At 43.5% G+C, this 21,447-nt stretch overlaps 2 protein-coding genes across 3 annotated transcripts in view; both read left to right on the forward strand.

Annotated features, from left to right (window-relative positions):
- Nucleotides 1–2,527, forward strand: part of TMED2 (transmembrane p24 trafficking protein 2) — a 14,850-nt gene extending 12,323 nt beyond the window's left edge. The window contains exon 4 of the mRNA XM_003796027.2: nt 979–2,527. Coding sequence (XP_003796075.1) covers nt 979–1,103 — 125 coding nt within the window. The 3' untranslated portion in view covers nt 1,104–2,527. The remainder of the gene's footprint in view (nt 1–978) is intronic.
- Nucleotides 2,528–4,846: 2,319 nt separating this feature from the next.
- The window catches only part of DDX55 (DEAD-box helicase 55), a 19,445-nt gene continuing 2,844 nt past the window's right edge, over nt 4,847–21,447 (forward strand). Inside the window, exons 1-12 of one of the 2 annotated variants that reach the window (XM_003796026.3) lie at nt 4,849–5,181; nt 8,340–8,390; nt 8,470–8,556; nt 10,094–10,185; nt 10,263–10,325; nt 11,321–11,470; nt 14,209–14,398; nt 17,153–17,235; nt 18,246–18,377; nt 19,154–19,246; nt 20,362–20,476; nt 21,160–21,328. In XM_003796026.3, coding sequence (XP_003796074.1) covers nt 5,074–5,181; nt 8,340–8,390; nt 8,470–8,556; nt 10,094–10,185; nt 10,263–10,325; nt 11,321–11,470; nt 14,209–14,398; nt 17,153–17,235; nt 18,246–18,377; nt 19,154–19,246; nt 20,362–20,476; nt 21,160–21,328 — 1,333 coding nt within the window. In that variant the 5' untranslated portion in view covers nt 4,849–5,073. Of the gene's footprint in view, nt 5,182–8,339; nt 8,391–8,469; nt 8,557–10,093; nt 10,186–10,262; nt 10,326–11,320; nt 11,471–14,208; nt 14,399–17,152; nt 17,236–18,245; nt 18,378–19,153; nt 19,247–20,361; nt 20,477–21,159; nt 21,329–21,447 lie in introns of both variants that reach the window. The other variant, XM_023516878.1, reaches the window with a different exon arrangement.

Here is a 21,447-nt window from a genome sequence, read left to right on the forward strand (position 1 = left end):
CTGTCTCAAAAAAAAAAAAAAAGAAATCTCTTTCATTTAGAACAAATGCCAAGTACATAGTAGTTGCTTAGTAAATACCTGTTGGATAAATGTTTAGACAGATATATTTTAACTTGGTAAATACTGCTTTTTGGATAACTGTGATGTTGAAATAATCCTTTAAATTCAAACCTGCCAGCCCTGGTGCTTGTGGCTGACGCCCTAACCACTGAGCTATGGGTGCTGAGCCTCCTTTAATTTTTTTTAAAAGTAGTTTTCTGATTTGGCCAAAAGGATCATAATGTAAGACATTACAATGGTGAGGGAAAAAGGTTAGATTGGGTTTTAACTCTAGAAGTGTGACCTTAAGCACTTTCCTTCTCTGTTCCCCATGTATAAACTGACTGGGTTTGGCTATACTCATTTAATTTTTAAGGTCCCTTTAAAATCTAAAAATGTCTTATTTCTGGATATGTTGGATTGCTTGGGGACAAAACACAAAATTTAGAGTATAGATGGTCTGTAACTTATGATGGTACTAATAATTTTTGACTTTATAATGTTGCAAAAGTGATATTCAGTAGAAACTGTAATTTAGCTACTCATACAATTATTCTCCTTTCTACCTGCAGTATAGTGTTCAATAAATTATGTGAGATACTATGTAGTCAACACTTTATTATAAGATAGTCTTTGTGCTAGATGCTTTTGCCTAACTGTGTAGGCTAACGTAAGTATTCTGAGCATGTGTAAGGTAGGTCTAACCTAAGCTTATGTTGTTCAGTAGGTTAGAGGTATTAAATGTGTTTTTGACTTAGTTTCAAACTTATGATGGGCTTTTAGCAAAGTAACCACATCAGAAGTTGAGAAGCATCTGTAGTATAAATGGTGTGCAAGATATTACTTTCACACAGAATAAAGACTAGAAGATAATTTATGATGCCTATGCCTTTTTTTGGGGGGGTTGTTAAAATTTGTTTATTTGTTTGTCCTCAACAGTCAATGACAACACAAACAGCAGAGTGGTCCTTTGGTCCTTCTTTGAAGCTCTTGTTCTAGTTGCCATGACATTGGGACAGATCTACTACCTGAAGAGATTTTTTGAAGTCCGGAGGGTTGTTTAAAAAGTCTTTTCCTGATGATCCCAAACTCATAATTCACTGTTTACCAAACACCTTGGTCATAATAATGTCATTAGTTTCTACGTTTTTATTTTCTGAACTGTACATTCACAGCTTATGTTTTTTTGTGATTAATAGATATTGGGGAAAACATACCTTTTTAGGAAAGTTATAGTGAAAATTTGACACTTGATTGGCATAATTTCTTAATTGAATGCTGCCTTTATTATATAGGTCCTTGCAGAACTCAAACACTGTAAAATGATATGTAGGCATATGGCTTTTATTATGTCTTCTTTTCCTTTTGTTTTTATAATAAAATGCAGTTTGTTTAGGAAATCAGCACAAAGCCTGATAGTACTTTACTAAAATGACTGCGTTCTTTGAAGTCCCTCATCCTGTGGTTCAAATCATCAAAGATTCATTTTGTAGCGTCATGAAAAACAACAGTATGAATCTTAATGTTTTCTGCCTATCGTAATGGCAGAGCTCTGACTGGAGTGTGATACTAGGCTGGGTACTTTTATACTTTGTTACCTTGTTTTTCCTTTAAAGGTAAGATTTGCCCCAATATATATTTTCTCCCATAAATTTTTACATTGAACCTTAGGACTCAATCACCCCCTCTTAAATCGAAGACACAAGCAGCTAATAATAATTATTATTTTTTTTTTGTTTCTGCTTAACCTTCTAAGAAGTCTCTGTTAAAGCCAATTCTCCGGGTATTCCAGTGAATGGTAGCTATTATCCATTCTGCACTGGCATGTCCACCTTCCCTACTCTTGGCATGTAGGAAGTATGCATTCACATAATTGGAAAAATCTGGATTTCTGATACCAAAGGGTTAAAGCCTCTTGGATTTCACTGCAAATACAGCCACTATTTTATTTTTGATTAGTGACCTTTGGGTCACTATTTAACCAGGGCACTGAACATCAGTGTCAGCACTAGGGTTTTTGTTTTTGTTTCTTTGGGTCTTTCTTTTTTGGCACATGTGAATTTTGTTTTGTATAAAATGAAATGACTTTCTCTTGGTCTCTGATGATGGGTTTAAAATTAAAGGAGCATCTGGTTTTGGTGTGGGGATGATCCAGGATTATGTTGTGACTGATATATATTAGTTACTTGTACATTTTTTTTGGATCTTTGCAAGGGGAAAACTACAAGTAACGAGTTTTATATAATTAATTTAAATTTGTTACAGGTTTTCATGTTCAGGATAAAACAATTTTTCAACCTTAAGGTAAAAATACTTGCAACAGTTTATTAATACGGTGACTGTTTCACCTTAAGACAACTGTTGCATGCCAATTTTTGTGTGTGTGTGTGACAATACACTTCACAATTGAATTAAAAGATGTAAATTTAAAATTGGTTGTATATCTAATCTGCCCCAGTTTCAGTAAATAAACAGTTCTTTTTAAAAACAGTCAGTATTCTGTGTTTTATATATTGATGTTTAATTCACATTCTGTAAATAGCAGCTTTCTATTATTTGAAATGAGACATGTCCATGTTTCTGAGTATTAAACCTGTGACTTTTTATTTTCATAAACTTTTAGGTAGTAAACAGGAACCAAATTTCAGTTTCTACACAGGTGTTCCTGTGTGGTTTCTCAGATGGGTTGGTGTTAAACCTTTATGTGTTTTTTTACTTGGGAAATAAAAGTTTGAATTATTTTCTTTCAGCTACCTGGTTTATGGATATAGGAAATAGGTTTAAGAGAGATTAAATGATTTGCCCAAGGCCCCCAAATAGAGAGCAAAAGTGAAACCAGAGACTAGTTCTCTGCTTATAGAAATTTTTCCTCTTCGTCTGATATATCAAGGGCATGCTAGTAATAAAGGAAGCTACTGTTAACTCACATTGTGTAATGTCCTGACATAGAGACCATGTTATTTATGCCTCAAAACTGCCATTACCTTGGGTAGAATAATTTTGTAATTGAGGAAACAGGCTTGGAAAGGGTCCCAAGAACAGAAGACTAGTAAGTAGGAAAGACCCAAAGGCCAACAGCTATGCAATTTCCCTTTGCCTTTGCTTTTCAGCTATCTGTCCCATTTAGAAAAGTTGTAAAAGGTGTTTTGAGGATGTGATGGTTTATTTCAGTGAAAATGGTGCTTCAGACTTTTTATCTTTTTCTTAATTTAGTTTGGGAGTCTGCATGAGTACTGATGATTCTCATTTTTTTTTCCTTTTTTTTGAGATAAGAGTCTCTCTATGCCACCCTTAGTAGAGTGCTGTTCGTAGCAACCTCAAACTCTTGGGCTTAAGCAATTCTCTTGCCTCAGCCTTCCAAGTGGCTGGGACTACAGACGCCCACCACAACATCCGGCTATTTTTTGTTGCAGTTTAACTGGCCTGGGCTGGGTTCAACCCTCCACCTTCAATGTATGTGGCTGGCACCGTAACCAATGTGCTACGGGCTCTGAGCTGATTCTCATTTATATTTGAGTGACCATTGTGTGCTACAGTTGTAGTCACTAGGATAAAGAAAAGAGAGAAGAGAACACATTATCATGGTTTTTGTCTTTTAGTGAAGGAGATGAGCGTAATACATACATAAATTATATACCATTTTATATAGTATGTTAATGGTAAGTGCTAAGGAGGAAAATAAAGCAGGCCAGGAGTTTTAGTGTTAAGGAGAAGGAGGCATTACTGAGAAGGTGACATTTCAAAAGTTCTGGCACATGTAAGGGAGTATAGATAGGGGTGAAGGAAAACTTCCCCTTTGCCCTCTGATGAAGTTTGCTGAAAAATCAACTGACAAAAGGCAGATTAATAGGAGAAAAGGCACACAGATTTATTTGGTCATGGTTTTACCTGACACAGGAACCTTCAGAATGTATACCCCCAAACAGGGAGAAGTATTAATTTTATGCTTAGGTTCAATGATGCACAGGTAGCTGTGTAGAAATACAATTAAAGGATATGATCTAATGCTAACAGACTGGGGAAACCCAGCAAGGCCTGTCCAGATTCATCTTGGTCTGTCAGTGCAGCTTCAGGGTATGGGCCAGGGCTCTTTCTGGAATGAGAATTTTATGACCTACATCATAACCAGGTAGGTTAGGTAATTTCTTACGGCCAGTTTTTACACGAAAACTGAGGGGGAAAATTAGCAATATTTTTAGGTTTTAATGGCCGGTTTTGGAGATAAGGGGTTCTGGTTTCTGTGATCTGCCTTGGGTAAGAGGGTTCTAATTTCTATGGCTAGCCTTAGAATGAGCGGGGGTGATATGGGAGGGCAGGAAACGCAGAAAACAAGAGAGAAACTTTTGCTTCCGTGGCCTTCATTTTGCAGAATCATTTTCCAAGTCCCAAGGGAGCAAGCGAGGGACATATCTAGGGGAGGGGAGTATGTCCTCAGAGCCCAGCACATAATGAGTGGTCAGTAAAAGCGTGCTGATGAATGTGTGGACAAATGAATGCCCCAAGCCAGTGGTGAACACAGGAATGGGAAAAAGGTGTCTTTGTTTGGGACGCTGACCATACTTCCTGAAAGTAAACCAACATTGATTATATACCAGCCATTGGATTCCCACCATCAGCCCTATTTTGCATGTCTGTTAAACTGAGGCTCTTGGGCTCTGCCCACTCCAGCGAGCTCAGCTGTCCTTTGGCCTGGACGCGGTGTTATACTGCCACCTGCCTCCGACAGGCCGAAAAAGTAGGAGAGCTGGGCCAGAATCTCTCCCGCCAAAATTCCTGCTTAGTGTAGAAAGCGGCCGGGAGTCAGAGGGGTTGCGTAGGGTGGGTGGAAATACTCAGGCCCGGTCCCTCGCCAGCTTTCACGCTGCCACGGTCTGCTTTCCTCCCTCCAGCGCCCCGGCTGCCTTCCCAGCCCTCCGGAACTTTGCAGCTCCCTATCGGTTTCCGGCCGGTCGCTGAAGCTGCCGGAAGCGGAAGTGCTCGCCGGCAGTGCCCTGGAGGGTAGCTGTGGTTTCGCAGACGGTGGAGTAGCGAGCCATGGAGCACGTGACGGAGGGTTCCTGGGAGTCTCTGCCTGTGCCACTACACCCGGGGGTGCTGGGCGCGCTGCGGAAGCTGGGCTTCCGGTGCATGACGCCGGTGCAGGTACCGTCCCTAGGGGCAGTTGGGGAAAGCGAGGCTGGGAGCGGGACAGGCACCTGCTGACCGGACACGGCGGGTAGGTGGTCGAACTAGGTAGGACTCAAAAACTCTGGAGTGCTCATCCCTTCACCTGGAACAGTACGACAACTCCAGGCTGTCCAGATCTGCGCGAAGTGAAGCGGGTTAGTGACCTGGCGGCCGGCGGCGGCGCATCCGTGTCAGGATTTCGCCTTCACCGCACCCCGCCCCGCCCCTGGGCAATAGTGGGCTTAGCTCCTGGGTCGCATCTGGGCCCTGCCCGCTTTAGACTAGGGATCTCAGACAAATGGTGCTGTCCTTCATTTTCCTTCTCTATGAAGTGACAAAAATCACATCACCTGCCTCATAAGGTGGTTGTGGAGATAAAATAAATCAACATGTGTTGTGCAGAAGAAATAAAACGATGTACTCATGTTGCTCAGTAATAAGTGTTACTATTGTTACAGTGTGGCTAAGTGAAGCACCCTGACCCAATTGATTCATTTATTCAAGAATAAATAAAGGTTCTTGGGGACCTGCAATGTATCAGGTACCTCTTCTAGGCCCTGGAGATTTTGCAGTGTTGGTGCCTACTCATGGGCTTATTTTCTACTGCAGGAGCTAGAGAAAGAAGTAAAAGAATAAAATAAACTCATCTGGTGTTAAGCTTCTGAAGGATTAAAATGGATTGCTGTGTTAGTGTGTTAAATGAGTCTTATTTGAAGAGCTGTCATTGAGCTGAGACCTGAGTGATTGAGAAGGAGCTGGGTGTGTGGTGACTGGGGACAGCTTCAGGAATGCCATTGCAAATGCCCTGGGGCTCACAGGACATGAACTTTGAGCAACAGAAGGAAGGCCTTAGCAAAGGCCACTGAGAGGGTCTTTTGGGAGCTTGGATTTTATTGTAGATATAGTGGGAAGCCATTCTATATGTCAACCATATAAGAATACAAGGACTTGTGATTTCTGTGGAGAAAATTGCCTTTAAAGGGATAAGAGAAGCAGGCAGGTCAGTTAGGAGGCCTGCCTCATTGTGAGGTGAGTGATGATGTGGCTTGGAGTAGAGTGGAAGCAGTGGGTAATGAGAAGTCAGCTTTGGGGTAGCATTGGGGTTGCCGAGGAACTGGAAGGGGGAGTTAGGAAAGAGGAATCTAGCTGGGTGGATGGTGCTACCATTTCCTGAGATGAGGAAGACTGGGAGGGTAACAGGTTTCGGAGGGAAAAATCTAGACTTCTGTTTTCAACTGTTGAGTCAAAGATGGCTGTAAGAGTCCCAGGAACGGTGTGGAGGAAGCAGGCAGGGCTACAGAGAAAAACTGGGGGTGCTGTGTGCCATGCCTTGGGAATGTAGTGGAAACAAGGCCCATATTCTGCCCTCAAAATTCATTGCTTAGAGCTCTCCATCTGCTGCTGCAGTAGCCACCAGATACACATGGGTGTTGAGTACTTGCACTAGAGTTTGTCCAAAGTTAGATGTACACTAAATGTAAAATAACACACTGGATTTTGAAGAGTTAGTATGAAAAAAAGAATAATGGAAAATTTCTCCCTAATTTTTAATACTGATTAAATTTTGGAATGACAGCATTTTTATTTATTATTTTTTTCTTTTGAGACAGAGTTTCACTTTGTCACCCTCAGTAGAATGCCATGGCATCACAGCTCACAGCAACCTCCAGCTCTTGGGCTTAGGTGATTCTCCTGCCTCAGCCTCCTCAGTAGCTGGGACTATAGGCGCCTGCCACAATGCCCGGCTATTTTTTTTGTTGCAGTTTGGCCAGGGGCCGGCGCCCTACTCACTGAGCCACAGGTACCACCCTGATTTTTTTTTTTTTTTTAAGATTTTTATTATTTTATTATACATATTTTTTGGCAGTATTTTTGGCCAGGGCCAGGTTTGAACCTGCCACCTCCAGTATATGGGGCCATCGCCCTACTCCTTGAGCCACAGGCACTGCCCCACCTGCATTTTGATTTTGAATGTATTAGGTTAAATCAGATAAATTATTAAAATTTTTTTCACCTTTTTTTTTTGAGACACAGTCTCAAGCAATCACCCTGGGTAGAGTGCCATGGTGACATTATAGCTCACAGCAACCTCCAACTCTTGGGCTCAAGCGATCCTCTTTCCTTAGTTTTTTTTTTTTTTTTTTTTAGTAGAGATGGGGTCTTGCTCTGGCTCAGGCTGGTCTTGAACCCATGAACTCAAGCAGTCCACCCACCTTGGCCTTTCAGAGTGCTAGGATTATAGGTGTGAGCCACTGTGCCCAGCTTTCACCTTTTTCTTTTTACTTTATTTACTGTGGCCATTAAAAAATTTAAAATTGAGGCGCCTCCTGTGGTTCAGAGGAGTAAGGTGCTGACCCCCTGTGCCTGAGGTGGCAGGTTCAAACCCAGCCCCGGCCAAAAACTGCAAAAAAAAAAAAAATTTTTTTAAATGATGTATTTGGTTCACATTATATTTCTATTGGACAACAGTGGTCCAGAGCATGGTCTTCAGCCTTGCCACTGTTGACATTTGGGGCTGCTGGGCATTGTAGGATGTTTAGCAATACCCCTGGAATCTTCCCACCAGATGACAACCCTCCCCCCCCAGGGTTTGACAGTCAACAATGTCTCTAGACATTGCAGTGTTCCTGGGGGGTTAGAGGGAAGGATAGAAATCACCCAGGTTGAGAACCACTCATGTAGAGGCAGTTGGAAAGATAAGACATCTGCAGTGCAGGTAAGCTCAGGCTTTGGGTATCAGGAGCAAGGCCTGGAGGGAGTGACCTTGAGGCCAAGACCTGAGACCAAAGAGCCACGCCTCCATAAATGACAGAGTTTATTTGAATTTTCCTTCCGTGCTAGAGCCGGAAGAGACCTTAAAAATGCAATGTTGTCAACCCCTTCTAGTTCATAGTGGAAAAGTAGGAGAGACGCGATTAGAATTCAGGACTCCTGCTTCCCAGCTCAGCTTTGCTATCTCCACCTCACTGTGTTGCCATGTTTGATTCAGCTCCTCCAAGTTGCCTTGGTTATTTAGAGTCCCCTTTGTGGTAGGGTCTGCTGTGACCTTAGCTACTTAGTATGTTTCTAGGGTTTGGGGTCCAAACTATTGTTTGTAGCATTTTTTTAACCAGTGATTTGCAATCTTTCCATAGTCTGCAACTATCCCTCTTTTCATGAAAAACAAAGATGTCGCCGCAGAAGCGGTGAGTACCTCAGCCTGTTCTGTTTTCCCTCAAAGGAACTGTGAGAACAAAAAGTACAAAACTTGCTCTCCCTTTGCAGGTCACAGGTAGTGGCAAAACACTGGCTTTTGTCATCCCTATTCTGGAAATTCTTCTGAGAAGGGAAGAAAAGTTAAAAAAGAGTCAGGTGAGCAATTGTGAAAGTGATTTATTTTCACTTTGTCATCAGACAGTTCACAGTTGGGTAAGAGGGGGTTAAAATCCTAAAATAAAAGGCAGTCAACATTATTTGTGGATTCTAAATTTGTAAATGTGTCTGCTCCTTGAAATTTATAACCCCAGTTCAGTGCTGGGGTGTTTTCAAAGTTATTTGTGTTCATTCATTCATTCATGCATTTTTTTTTTTTTTTTTTTTTTGAGACAAGAGTTTCACTATGTCGCCCTCAGAAGAGTGCTGTTGCATCACGCTCACAGCACCCTCCAACTCTTGGGTTTAATTGATTCTCGTGCCTTCACCTACGAAGTAGCTGGGACTATAGGCGCCCACCACAACACACGGCTGTTTTTGGTTGCAGTTGTCACTGTTGTTTAGCAGGCCTGGACCAGCTCAAACTGAGCTACAGGCACCGCCCTTTCATTCATTTTCTGAGACAGAATCTTACTGTGTCGTACTCAGTAGAGTGATGTTGCATCATAGCTCACAGCAACCTCAAATTCTGGGCTCAAGCGATTCTCCTATCTCAGCCTCCCAAGTAGCTGGGACTTACAGGTGCTTGCCATAGCACCTAGCAAATTTTTATATTATTAGTAGAGATAGGGTCTTGCTCTTGCTCAGGCTGATCTTGAACTCCTGAGCTGAAGCAATCCCCATGCCGTGGCCTCTCAGAATGCTAGGATTACAGGTGTGAGCCACTGCCCGTGTTATTTGTGGATGTGGGCAAAGCTGCTTTTTGTTTTAGCACTCAGACTGTACATGGGATGTCCCTTTCACAGTCTGGTTAATGTCTTGTTTTTTGCATTTTCATCCTTTTTGTTGGTGATTTTGTTGTTTAAAATGGTGCCTTACTAACGTGTTGCTGAGGTACAATCTAGTGTTCCTGAGTCCAAGGTTATGATGTGTAGACAGAGTACATTTGTTATATAAGGTTTGTTTAGTCACAAGGTATGGAGCTCTTGTGTATGAGTTTAATTTGAATGAATCAGTATGTGTACAACATGCCATCTTTAAATGAAAGCGAGGTTATGTATCAAGCAGTCAACAAAAATGTTATGCTCAGAGACTTGCAGAAACCTAATGCCGTATTTTCCCGAGGAGCAGTGATTCAGTATTAGTATTTTAACAACTCAGTGTCTGCAGTGGCTTTATCGAGCATAACTGAAGTGAATAATGATAAGTGATAGTAATAAATAGTACAGAAGAACCTCTCTAAGTTGACCACCCAAGGGTCAACAACAGTGGTGGTCAACATAAGGAACGAGGTCTACTATACATTGAGTACATGTAGTGCATGTCCAGTCTGTGAAGATTATGTCAGCTTAAGGAGGTGGTCAGCTATGGAGTTTCTACTGTAGTTGAAACATGCTACGACCAAGGTTGCTATGAAAGTCTGGGAAGTGCTGTTTCTTTGGGAACTTTCCTCTGTGAGGTGGCGGGTACAGGCTGTGTGTTCAACTCTGGTAGTTTCCTGTGCTGCTAACTGTGTCCTGTCTCTCCATGTGAGTAGGTTGGAGCCATAATCATCACCCCCACTCGAGAGCTGGCCATTCAGATAGATGAGGTCCTGGCTCATTTCACGAAGCACTTCTCACAGTTCAGGTGAATTGAATGGGGCATCACTGTGCCATGGGCTGTTGTTTTGCCTAATTTACTGAGAGACCGGTTTCTTGTTTTAGCCAGATTCTTTGGATTGGTGGCAGGAATCCTGGGGAAGATGTTGAGAGGTTTAAGCAACAAGGGTAAGTTTGCTTCTGCTGCTTTTTTTTGCTTGTTCCTGGCACTGAACTTAAGATGAGTCATATAATTTAGGCATACCTGTGAGTGTCCCCTTTCAGCAGCTCTTCTCCCCAAAAAAGGTGTTTTCTCAGGGCCAATGTCCCATTTTGCTTTGTTGGCTCCTTCCCATAGGCAGTGAATGAACAGTTCATAAACTTCAGATCCTCCAGGGGTGAGGAGGATGATATGAATGAGTGAAGGGGGCTGGAGGGATTGTGAGGCACTGGCCAGCAGATGCCCTCAATGTCATCTCCAGTTGGTAGTTACCTGGCTGGATGGTGGGCTCAGTATTGCCAGGTTTTGAGTTTTTTGAAAAGAAAATGGAATTTCAGATTTGTACATGTAATCCCCTGGTTTTTTATCTGTTGGCATGTAACCTACATTTTAAAAAAATACCTTGCAGATCAGCCAGTCTGTGGGGCTACAGCTGGCCTTCAGTCTGCCAGTTTGTGATTGTTATGTAAGATTCTTTCTCATTCTGTCAGCATTCTCATTTCACAGACGATTACTTGGGCCCTAAACTGATTGAGTTACTTGCTATAGGTCAGAGGTTGGCAAGCTTTTTCTGTAAAAGAGGAGATAGATGGTAAATATTTTAATCCTTGTGGACCATATGGTCTCTGTCAAAATAACTCAACTGCTGTTGCAGTATGAAGGCAGCAATAGAGAACATGTGAGGGGATGGGTATGGTTGTGTGCAAAGGATACACTTATCAAAGACAGGCAGCAGACCAGGTTTGCACTGGGGTAGAGCTTGCCCATCTGCTTTGGATCTAAGCCTCTGAGCCCAGCCTCCTTCCTCATGGTCCTTGCTGTATCTACCCTGCAGCACTCTTCCACTCTCATGGTCATCTTTCTCATCACTTAGATAACTTTTAGGGGTACAAAAAACGTATTTTGGTAACCATCACGGATATTCCTAAGATCCAGAGAGTAAGGTATAACTTTCTTTCCACAGTGGGAACATCATTGTGGCCACACCAGGCCGCTTAGAGGACATGTTCCGAAGGAAGGCTGAAGGCTTGGATCTGGCTAGCTGTGTGCGTTCCCTGGATGTCCTGGTGTTGGATGAAGCAGACAGACTTTTGGACATGGGATTTGAGGCAAGGTAACCGGATTTTGGACTTCACTGGCTTTGGCTGTGTGGGTGATACTGGTAGAAAACTTGAGCAAAATGGGATTCCTTTACCACTTCCTGAATTAGTGTTTGTGTTAACCACATTGGAGTTTCAGATAATTAGGTAGTTTGATCCTTTAGTTCTACCACCACACAAATTTAATTCCAGTTCTTCTATCTTTTTTTTTTTTTTTTTTTGGTAAAGACAGAATCTTACTTTGTCACCCTCAGTAGAGTGTTGTGTCGCCCTCGGTAGAGCTCACGGCAACCTCCAATGCCTGGGCTTAGGTGATTCTCTTGCCTCAGCCTCCCAAGTATCTGGGACGACAGGCGCCCACCACAACACCCAGCTATTTTCTGTTGTAGCTTGGTCAGGGCTGGGTTTGAACCTGCCACCCTCAGTATATGGGGCCGGCGCCCTACCCACTGAGCCACAGGGGCCGCCCTGATCTTTCTTTTTTTTTTTCTTTTAGAGTTTCACATTGTCACCGTTGGTAGAAGGCTGTGGCATCGCAACTCACAGCAACCTCCAGCTCTTGGGCTTAGGTGATTCTCTTGCCTTAGCCTCTCCAGTAGCTGGGACTACAGGCGCCTGCCCCAGCACCTGGCTATTTTTTTGTTTTTTTTTGTTGCTGTTTGGCCGGGGCTGGGTTTGAACCTGCCACCCTCAGCACATGGGGCCGGTCCCCTACTCACTGAGCCACAGGCGCTGCCATCTTTGATCTTCTTAAAATAAATTTTCCTTCATGATTCTGTTTTGTCTTTGTTGTTGTTGTGTTTTAATGAACAGCTTTATTGGGATATCTTTTTTTTTTTTTTGGAGACACAGCCTTAAGCTGTTGCCCTGGGTACAGTACCATGGCATCACAGCTCATAGCAACCTCCAACTCCTGGGCCCAAGCCATTTGCTTGTCTTAGCTTCCCAAGTAGCTAGGACTACAGGTGCCCACCACAACGCCCAGCCATTCTTTGGTTGTAGTTATCATTGCTGTTTGGCAGGCTCAGACTGGATTTGAACCCGCCAGCTCTGGTCTATGTGGCTGGCGCCTTAGCCGCTTGAGCTATAGGCATTGAGTCAATTTTTTTTTTTTTTTGAAATATTCTTACTCTATTGCCCTAGAGAGTGCAGGAGCATCATAACTCATAACAACTTCAGACTCTTGGGCTTAACAGATTCTCCTATTTCAGCTTCCCAAGTAGTTGGGACTATAGGTGCTTGCCACAATGCCTGACTAGTTTTTCTATTTTTAGTAGAGAAGGGGTCTTGCTCTTGCTCAGGCTGGTCTCAAATTTGTGAGCTCAAGCATCACTCACCTCGGCCTCCCAAAGTGCTAGGATTACAGGTGTGCGCCACCATGCCAGACTGGGTGATAATTTACATACTACATAATTCATCCATTTAAAATCTGGCCTAGAGGTTCGACGCCTATAGCTCAACCGGCTAAGGCGCCAGCCACGTACACCTAAGGTGGCGGGTTCGAATCCCCAGCCTGGACCCGCCAAACAACAATGACGGCTGCAACCAAAAAATAGCCAGGCGTTGTGGCGGGCGCCTGTGGTCCCAGCTACTTGGGAGGCGGAGGCAGGAGACTCGCTTGAGCCCAGGAGCTGGAGGTTGCTGTGAGCTGTAATGCCATGGCACTCTGCCCAGGGGGACAGCTTGAGGCTCTGTCTCAAAAAAAAAAAAAATAAAATAAAATCTGGCCAGAGAGTATGTCTTGAGCCCAGGAGTTTGAGGTTGCTGTGAGCTATGACCCCATGGCACTATAGCCTGGGGCAATAGAGTGAGACTTTATCTCAAAAAAAGGTCTTGTCTGGGTGTGGTTGCTCATGCCTCTAATCCCAGTATTTTTGGAGGCTGATGGGAAAAATCATGTGAGAAGATGGGAAGATCATGTGAACCCAGGAGTTTAGGACCAGCCTAGGCAACATAGCAAGACCATGTCTCTAAAAAAATCTAAAAAAAAGTAGCCAGGCAAGGTGGTGGGCACCTACAGTCTCAGCTGCTTGGAAGACTGAGGCTGGGTGTTAGCTTGAGGCTAGGAGTTCAAGGCTGCAGTGATCTGTAATTGGGCCACTATACTCTAGCATGGGCAACAAAGTGAGATCCCATCTCTTAAAAAAAAGTATAGGCTGGGCCCAGTGATTTATGCCTGTAATCCCAGCACTCTGGGAGGCTGAGGCGGGTGGATCACTTGATCTTACCAGTTCGAGACCAGCCTGAGCTAGAGTGAGACCCTGTCTCTAAAAATAGCCAGGCGTTGTGACGGGGCCTGTAGTCCCAGCTACTAAATAAAGATATAAAAAACAAATAAAAATTGCCATAACCTTACTTCTTAGCAACAACTACTGTAATTTTCTTTTTTCTTTTTGAGACAGGGTTTCATTCTGTCCCCCCTGGCTAAACTACAGTGGTATCATCATAGCTCACTACAACCTCAAACTCGTAGACTCAAGCAGTCCTTCTGCCTTAGCCTCCCAAGTAGCTGGGGCTACAGGCACCACAATGCCCAGCTAATTTTTTTTTTATCTTTAGTGGAGATGGGGTCTCCTATTCTTGCTCAGGCTGGCTTTGAACTCCTAAGCTCAAACGATCCTTCTGCCTTGGCCTCCCAGAATGCTAGGGGGTGTGATACCTGGCCTATTGTAAATATTTTAGCAGCCTCTTTTTCAGTCTTTTGAAATATCTGTTAATGTCATGAAGCACTGTGTGAGCCTTCTTTTTTCAGCATAAACACCATCCTGGAGTTTCTGCCAAAGCAGAGGCGAACGGGCCTCTTCTCTGCTACTCAGACACAGGAAGTAGAGAACCTGGTGAGAGCAGGCCTCCGGAACCCTGTCCGGGTCTCAGTGAAGGAGAAGGGTGTGGCGGCCACCAACACCCAGAAGACCCCCTCCCGCCTGGAGAACTACTACATGGTGCGCATCTGGGCTGCTGCTCCCTTAGTCCTGTGGTTTCGTAATGACAAGTGCTCGTGAGATTCCTTACAGTTTACTGGGAAAGTAAATTTATATAATGAGATCTTGTGGTACATTGAAAAAGCATTTGAGGACAGATTCAGGACAAATGGTGGTCCTACTTGTTGAATGAGTGAATAAGTAAGTAAGTTATCTTGGGCATAAGTGTATTTTAAGCACGATCTCTGAGGCTAGCATCTCTGAGTGTTCCACCCTGAAATGACCAGTGACCAAGCATTTTGCTTTTTTTTTGGAGAAAGGGTCTCATTCTGTCACCCAGGGTAGAGCTCAGCGCCCTAATCATAGCTTACTACAACTTTAAACTCCTGGGCTCAAGCAGTCTTCTTGCCCCAGTCTTTCTGAGTAGTTGGGACTGCAGGTATCTGCCACCATGCCTGGCTATTTTTTAATTTTTTGTAGAGATGGGGGTCCTGTTATTGTCCAGGCTGGTCTCAACCTCCTGACCTCAAGTAGTCCTCTCGCTTGGGCTCCTAAAGTGCTGGGTTATAGGTATAATCCATCACACCTGGCCAAACAAGTATATTTATTAGACGTGGCTAGGGTGAGCTGGATGTGGGCATGGTTAAACTCTGTGGTTCCTGGGTCTATTGTAACTGCCTGTGTCATAGAGGAGGCCATAGCTAGATGTGCACGTAGAACTCAGAAAATCAAATGATAGACTTATAGTAAGACCTTTTTAGGTAGGAATACTCTGCTCTGTAACCTAAATGTTTTTTATGTTCGAACTGCATCTGGAAGTTCCTAGATTTGTAGCAGTAAATCCTAGCTGCTATTTTCTGTAGTTTCCTCAAAACAGCAGCAAACGGCCTTTTGGAAATTTAATTATTTAGTAATGAGGCCACTCCCTCCCCCATTTCACTCTCTCCTACCACAGTGATGGGCGGAGAGGCATTGAGAGCAGAGGGCACAGGCAGGGCTGTAGTGCCTTTTGGGTGCTAGAAGATCCTGTAGGGGGTATGAGTGCTAATGAGCATGTCAGTCTGGGGCTGGGGCTTTTCTTGAGGCCCAGAGGCGCTCCTACCCTCCAAAACACAGCTGCTATTTACAAACAAGGGAGCTGGTTGCTAAATCAAGGTAATATCCCTTTGTGGGGGGATTAAAGGTAGAAAAGGTTTGCAAATCAGCAGCTGTCCCTAGTGCAACTGCCTGGAGGATGTTGAAATCACACAGGCTCACTGGCAGTGGAAGTTGTTTTGCCATTGATGTTTGTGACTGAGAGGCACATGGCGGGGTAAGGTGAGAAGCTGGCTCCTTGCAGGCAGAGGGAAGGACTCAGTATATAGTGCAGCATGGAGAGCCTGGGCACTGGAGCAAGACTACTAGGTGCATATCTTGACTTTGTCCTTGTAAAATGGGGACTGGAGTACTGTACAGCTTCACAGGGTTATCTGTCTGAGGATTAATTGACTCATGTAAAAGGTGTCTGGGACAGTGCTTAGTACATAGTAAAGGTTGAGCATCCTTAACCTTAAAATTGGAAATCCAGAATGCTCTAAAATCTGAAACTTTTTGAGCACCAACCAATATGATGCTCAAAGGAGATGCTCATTGGACTATTTCAGAGTTTAGATTTTCATATCAGGGATGTCCACTCTGTCGTAAGCAGAATGTAATGTTCTAAAACCTGAAAAACCTTGAAATCTAAAACAGTTTGGGTTCCAGCCATTTTGGATAAGGGATATTCAACCTGTACTAATTCATGTTAACTTAGCACACCCACGGTAGCTTCTCTTGTATTCTGTTCTGTGTTAATTTCAGCAATTGTATTTAGAAGTGTCTGAGTGGTGTTGGTAAAAATAGGGGGAATGTATTCAGGTGAATTTAATGGCTCCAGTTGGGGGATTTGAATGGAGGATTTGATTGCATTTTTAAAAGAAACAGTGAGGTCTGTCTCTATGGGGGCCTTTCTTTTTTTTTTTTTTTTAGGTGGAGCCTCAAGCTATCCCCCTGGGTAGAGTGCTGTGGCATCACAGCTCACAGCAACCTCCAACTCCTGGGCTCAAGCAAGTCTCCTGCCGCAGCCTCCCAAATAGCTGGGACTACAGGCGCCCGCCACAACGCCCGGCCATTTTTTGGTTGCAGCCATCATTGTTGTTTGGCGGGCCCGGGCTGGGGATTCGAACCCGCCACCTTAGGTGTATGTGGCTGGTGCCTTAGCCGCTTGAGCCACAGGCGCCAAGCCTATGGGGGCCTTTCAAATAATTATGTACATTTCTTTCTGGAACTCTGTATTTACCTTACAGCAGTCACTTCTGAACTTGGCATCAAAATCTCCTGGGGAGCTCTTCAACAATATTTAATAGATTCTTGGGTCGATTTTAGACCTACTGAATAATTACGTTTGCTGTGCCCAAGAATCTGCATTTTAAAAATCTGTCCTGGAAATGATATTGTAGCCAGCATGTATATTGGGATTGGGATTTGGGAACTATTCCATTAGATGACTGTATTTCTCTGAGTTACATGATTTTGTGACTTGAAACTAATCTTTACAGACAACAGCACATGTCAGTGTTTATTCTGAGCTAGGTAGACTGAGCTAGGTAGATGATTACCATTCTGACTAAAGTCTGTCCTATTTGTGGAAAAAATTAGACTCCTGTAAATTTAATACTAAAACTAAAAATAGCCATGGGGATTATTATTGCCAACATATATGCTTTTATTTCAGTAGTGTCTCTTTTTATTTGGTAGGTATGCAAGGCAGATGAGAAGTTTAATCAGATGGTACATTTTCTTCGCAATCACAAACAAGAAAAACACCTGGTCTTCTTCAGGTAATCCTGTCGTCTTTGGTGAGAGTCTGGAGTTCAGCCACATCCAGAATGTGGGCCAATGTGGCCCTTGGTTTTGGGATTCTGTCTAAGATGAGAATCACTATGATTCTCTCATGAGTGCTTTTGGCTATAAATAACTGAAAACCCAACTTCTGTGACTCAAACATGAAGTGTTTATTTTTATCCTATAAAAGTAATTCCAAAGGTAGATGGTTTCTGACATTGGGTTAATGTCTTAGTAATTTCAGGGTCAAAATTTATGTTATTGTCTTGATCCTCCCCTTCCTATATGTCACCTCATAGTTTCCAGGTGACCACTAAATAACACCCTGCCATGTGTGCACTAAAGGCAGATAAAGGAGGAAAGGCAGAGAGGGTGGAAGGCACCTGGGTAAGGTGTTTACAGATTCAGTGGGAAAGGTGAGTGCCCACCTCTTAGGGAGTCTCTTGGCAGGATTTTCTGGGTTGTCTCTTTAGGGCATATACTCTTTGGAATGACCATATTCTGGCCCCCTTTTATTCTTGGGTGACAGTGCTAAGTCCCAAATATCTAGGAGAAAGGATCTGATTGGTCTAACTTGGGTTATTTGCTGAGCCCTTGGAAGTGCTGCTAATTGGGGAAGAAGTAGTTCCCCAAAGGAAAAGGAGTATTGTAAAATCTTACAAGACCATTTGTGTCTAATCTTTCATTGTTTTGTTCTGAATAACTGCTTCAGTTTAATTCCTTTCTCAGGGTCTTAGGGTGATTCCATGTGCTAGAATATCTTTAGACAGTAGAATATATCCTTGGTGTTAAACTCATGTTTAAGGGATTTTACCAAAAGATCGGTCGTTCATTGGCTGAGAGAATTTCAGACCTGGAGCTTAGTGGTGGATGATACATAGCTGGTCCCTCTTCATCCCCCAAGGAGGGTTAGGTCTGCTACATCTGTTGTTTGCTGCTTCCCTCCCCTTAATTGCAGAAGGACCAAGATGGCCAGTGATGTTTAGGCCTCTATCCCTTCTCGCAGCACCTGTGCCTGTGTGGAGTACTATGGGAAGGCTCTGGAGGCCCTGGTGAAGGGTGTGAAGATTATGTGCATTCATGGAAAGATGAAATATAAACGTAATAAGATCTTCATGGAGTTCCGCAAATTGCAGAGGTGTGTTGGCATCATTGGAAATAGTAGACCTCCAGCCGTGCATGCATTATTTTTCTAGTCTGGAACCCTTTTCCTTCTCAAACTTGCTTCTCAAACTTCCTTGGTATAAATGCCTACTTGGCCCTCACCCCTTTTATGCTTTGCTGTGCCACTGCTGTAGTTATGGGGCCTCCCTCTTGAATTGTAGGCTCCATGAAGACCGGAGACTTGGGTATTGTGTTCCCTCCCAGATTGCCCTAGCTCAGTGGAGGGTTGTGATGACTGCAGAAAGGAGCAGTTTTAGTCTTGGGGATTCAGACTGTGTGTGGGTTATCAGGCTTGTGACTACATGGCAGGGAACTTGTGTCTGAGTGGTCATCACTTGTTTGTTTGTATAAATAATTTTCTGTTTTTCTTAATGATTGAGCATCCTGGCTGTGTCAAAAGTACTCTTGGCTGGGTACAGTGGCTCACACCTATAACTCCAGCACCTTGAGAGACTGAGATGGGAGACTCACTTGAGTTTGAGTCCTTCCTGGGCAATACAGCAAGACCCCATCTCCATTAAGTATTAAAAAAATAGCCAGGCATGGTGGTCAGCACGCCTGTAGTCCAAGCTACAGGGAGGCTGAGGCAGGAAGATTGCTTGAGCCCAACAGTTTGAGGCTGCAGTGAGCTGTGATGTCACCACTGTACTAGCCCCAGCAACAGAGAAAAACCTGTTTCAGCAACAACAAATACTGATGGTGATGAAAATGATGATCTCCTTTACTCAGAATGTTGTTTTCATTTTCTAGTGGGATTTTAGTGTGCACTGATGTGATGGCCCGGGGAATAGATATTCCTGAAGTAAACTGGGTTTTGCAGTACGACCCTCCCAGCAATGCAAGGTACTGTGTGGTAGACTGCTGCTACCCTCTCTGTGTATAGGAATATAGCTTAATGAAGTGAGAATTCTGAGTAGGAAGATAAACATACAGAGGTATTCATCTAGAACATTAATTTAGCTACTAGGGAGGCTGAGGTGAAAGGACTGCTTGAGGTCAGGAGTCCAAGACCAGCCTGGGCAACATGGTTGAGACCCGTTTCTAAAACAATTAAAAAGCCAGGCATGGCTGCATTGAGCTGTGAGCACACCAGTGCACTCCAGCCTGGGTGACAGAGTGAGACCTCTTTTAAAAAAAAGAATAGCAAAAATAGGCTAATGAGGGCAGGGCATGATGGTTCATGCCTATAATCCTAGACTCTGGGAGGCTGAGCTCAGAGGTTCGAAACCAGCCTGAGCCAGACCGAGACCCCGTCTCTAAAAATAGCTGGGTGTTGTGGCACCCCGTCTCTAAAAACAGCTGGGCGTTGTGGCAGGTGCCTATAGCCCCAGCTACTCGGGAGGCTGAGGCAAAAGAATCACTTGAGCCCAAGAGTTTGAGGTTGCTGCGAGCTATGATGCCATGACACTCTATCGAGGGCGACAAAGTAAAACTGTCCCAAGGAAACAAAATAAAACAAAAACGTAGGCTAATGAGTGAATAACCTACCCATTCACCACCCTGGGTAAAAGTGATATAATAGTACAGCAATTAAAGGTATTTTCAAATAACCCTAATCTCTGACAGAAATGCATGTGATATAATGTTCAAATGAAAACAATACCTAAAACCATATATGAAAATTGTCATTATTTGCTCCAAAGTAAGTATATATATTCCTAATATGTGCTTTCAAGCACAGGAAAATTCCTATAAGTATAAACCCCTAAGTAATAATGGTTACTTCTGAGATTATAGATTATTTTTATTTTATTTTATATACTTTATTGCTCACATTTTCTATCCTTAGGAATCTTATCTGTTTGCAAAGTCTCATTGCCAGCTATTCTGTTTCTCTCACTAGTAGGTGGCTGAGTGGAGTCTGGTGGCTCCTCATAGCATTGAGCTGCGTGGCTGAAGCCTGAGCTCTGCTCAGCCATCTTCACCTGGGTGCCTGTTCTCATCCTGTGCCCTCACAGTGCCTTCGTGCATCGCTGTGGCCGCACAGCCCGCATTGGCCACGGTGGCAGTGCTCTGGTGTTCCTCCTGCCCATGGAAGAGTCATACATCAATTTCCTTGCAATTAATCAAAAAGTAAGCTGTTGTTCTTTTTTATATAGAACACCCAGTGATGGGAGCTGTAGAGTTCTTTGGCATGTGGTCAGAAACTTAGATTAGGGGCAGGCTTTTAGGTGGTAGGGGCTACTCAGTTGCCAAGTGACTAAGCTTCCTGTGGTGTCACAGCCACTGCTGGGCCCCAAGCAAGGGTGCTGCTTGAGAACAAGGACCCAGTGTTGCCATACTTTCTTACCAAGTCAGGATTATCATGTGAAATATATTTTTTTTAAATTTTCTTTTAAAAATTTAAACTACTGGATCAGCGCCCGTGGCTCAAGTGGCTAAGGCACCAGCCACATATACCTAAGGTGGTGGGTTCAAATCCAGCCTGGGCCCACCAAACGACAATGATAGCTGCAACCAAAAAATAGCTGGGCATTGTGGCGGGCACCTGTGGTCCCAGCTACTTGGGAGGCGGAGGCAGGAGACTTGCTTGAGCCCAGGAGTTGGAGGTTGCTGTGAGCTTTGATGCCACAGCAGGGGAATAGCTTGAGACTCTGTCTCAAAAAAAAAAAAAAAAATTAAAATACTTTTGGATCAAGTAAAAGTTGGGTTGGATTTGGGCTTCTAAGATAAAACAAACTGCTGTGCTTTTCAAGACTGGAGAGCATTGGGATGAGGTGGCGCTAGCCAGAGGTGAGAATGTGGTCTCTCTGCAGTGCCCCCTGAAGGAGATGAAGCTTCAGAAAAATACAGCTGACCTTCTGCCAAAGCTCAAGTCCATGGCCCTGGCCGACAGAGCTGTGTTTGAAAAGGGCATGAAAGCTTTTGTGTCATACATCCAGGCTTATGCAAAGCATGAATGTAACCTCATTTTCAGATTAAAGGGTAAGATAGACTTTTTCTTCACATAATTGTGTCTCCATCTTATCTATCTAATGGTCTTTCAAAGATAAAACTGCTCAGTCTTATAAAAATTTTAGGGATTAATTTTTTTTTTTTTTTTT

The sequence above is a fragment of the Otolemur garnettii genome, unplaced genomic scaffold (assembly GCF_000181295.1).
Source record: "Otolemur garnettii isolate 467f Iridium unplaced genomic scaffold, OtoGar3 scaffold00099, whole genome shotgun sequence".
Lineage (NCBI taxonomy): Eukaryota > Metazoa > Chordata > Mammalia > Primates > Galagidae > Otolemur > Otolemur garnettii.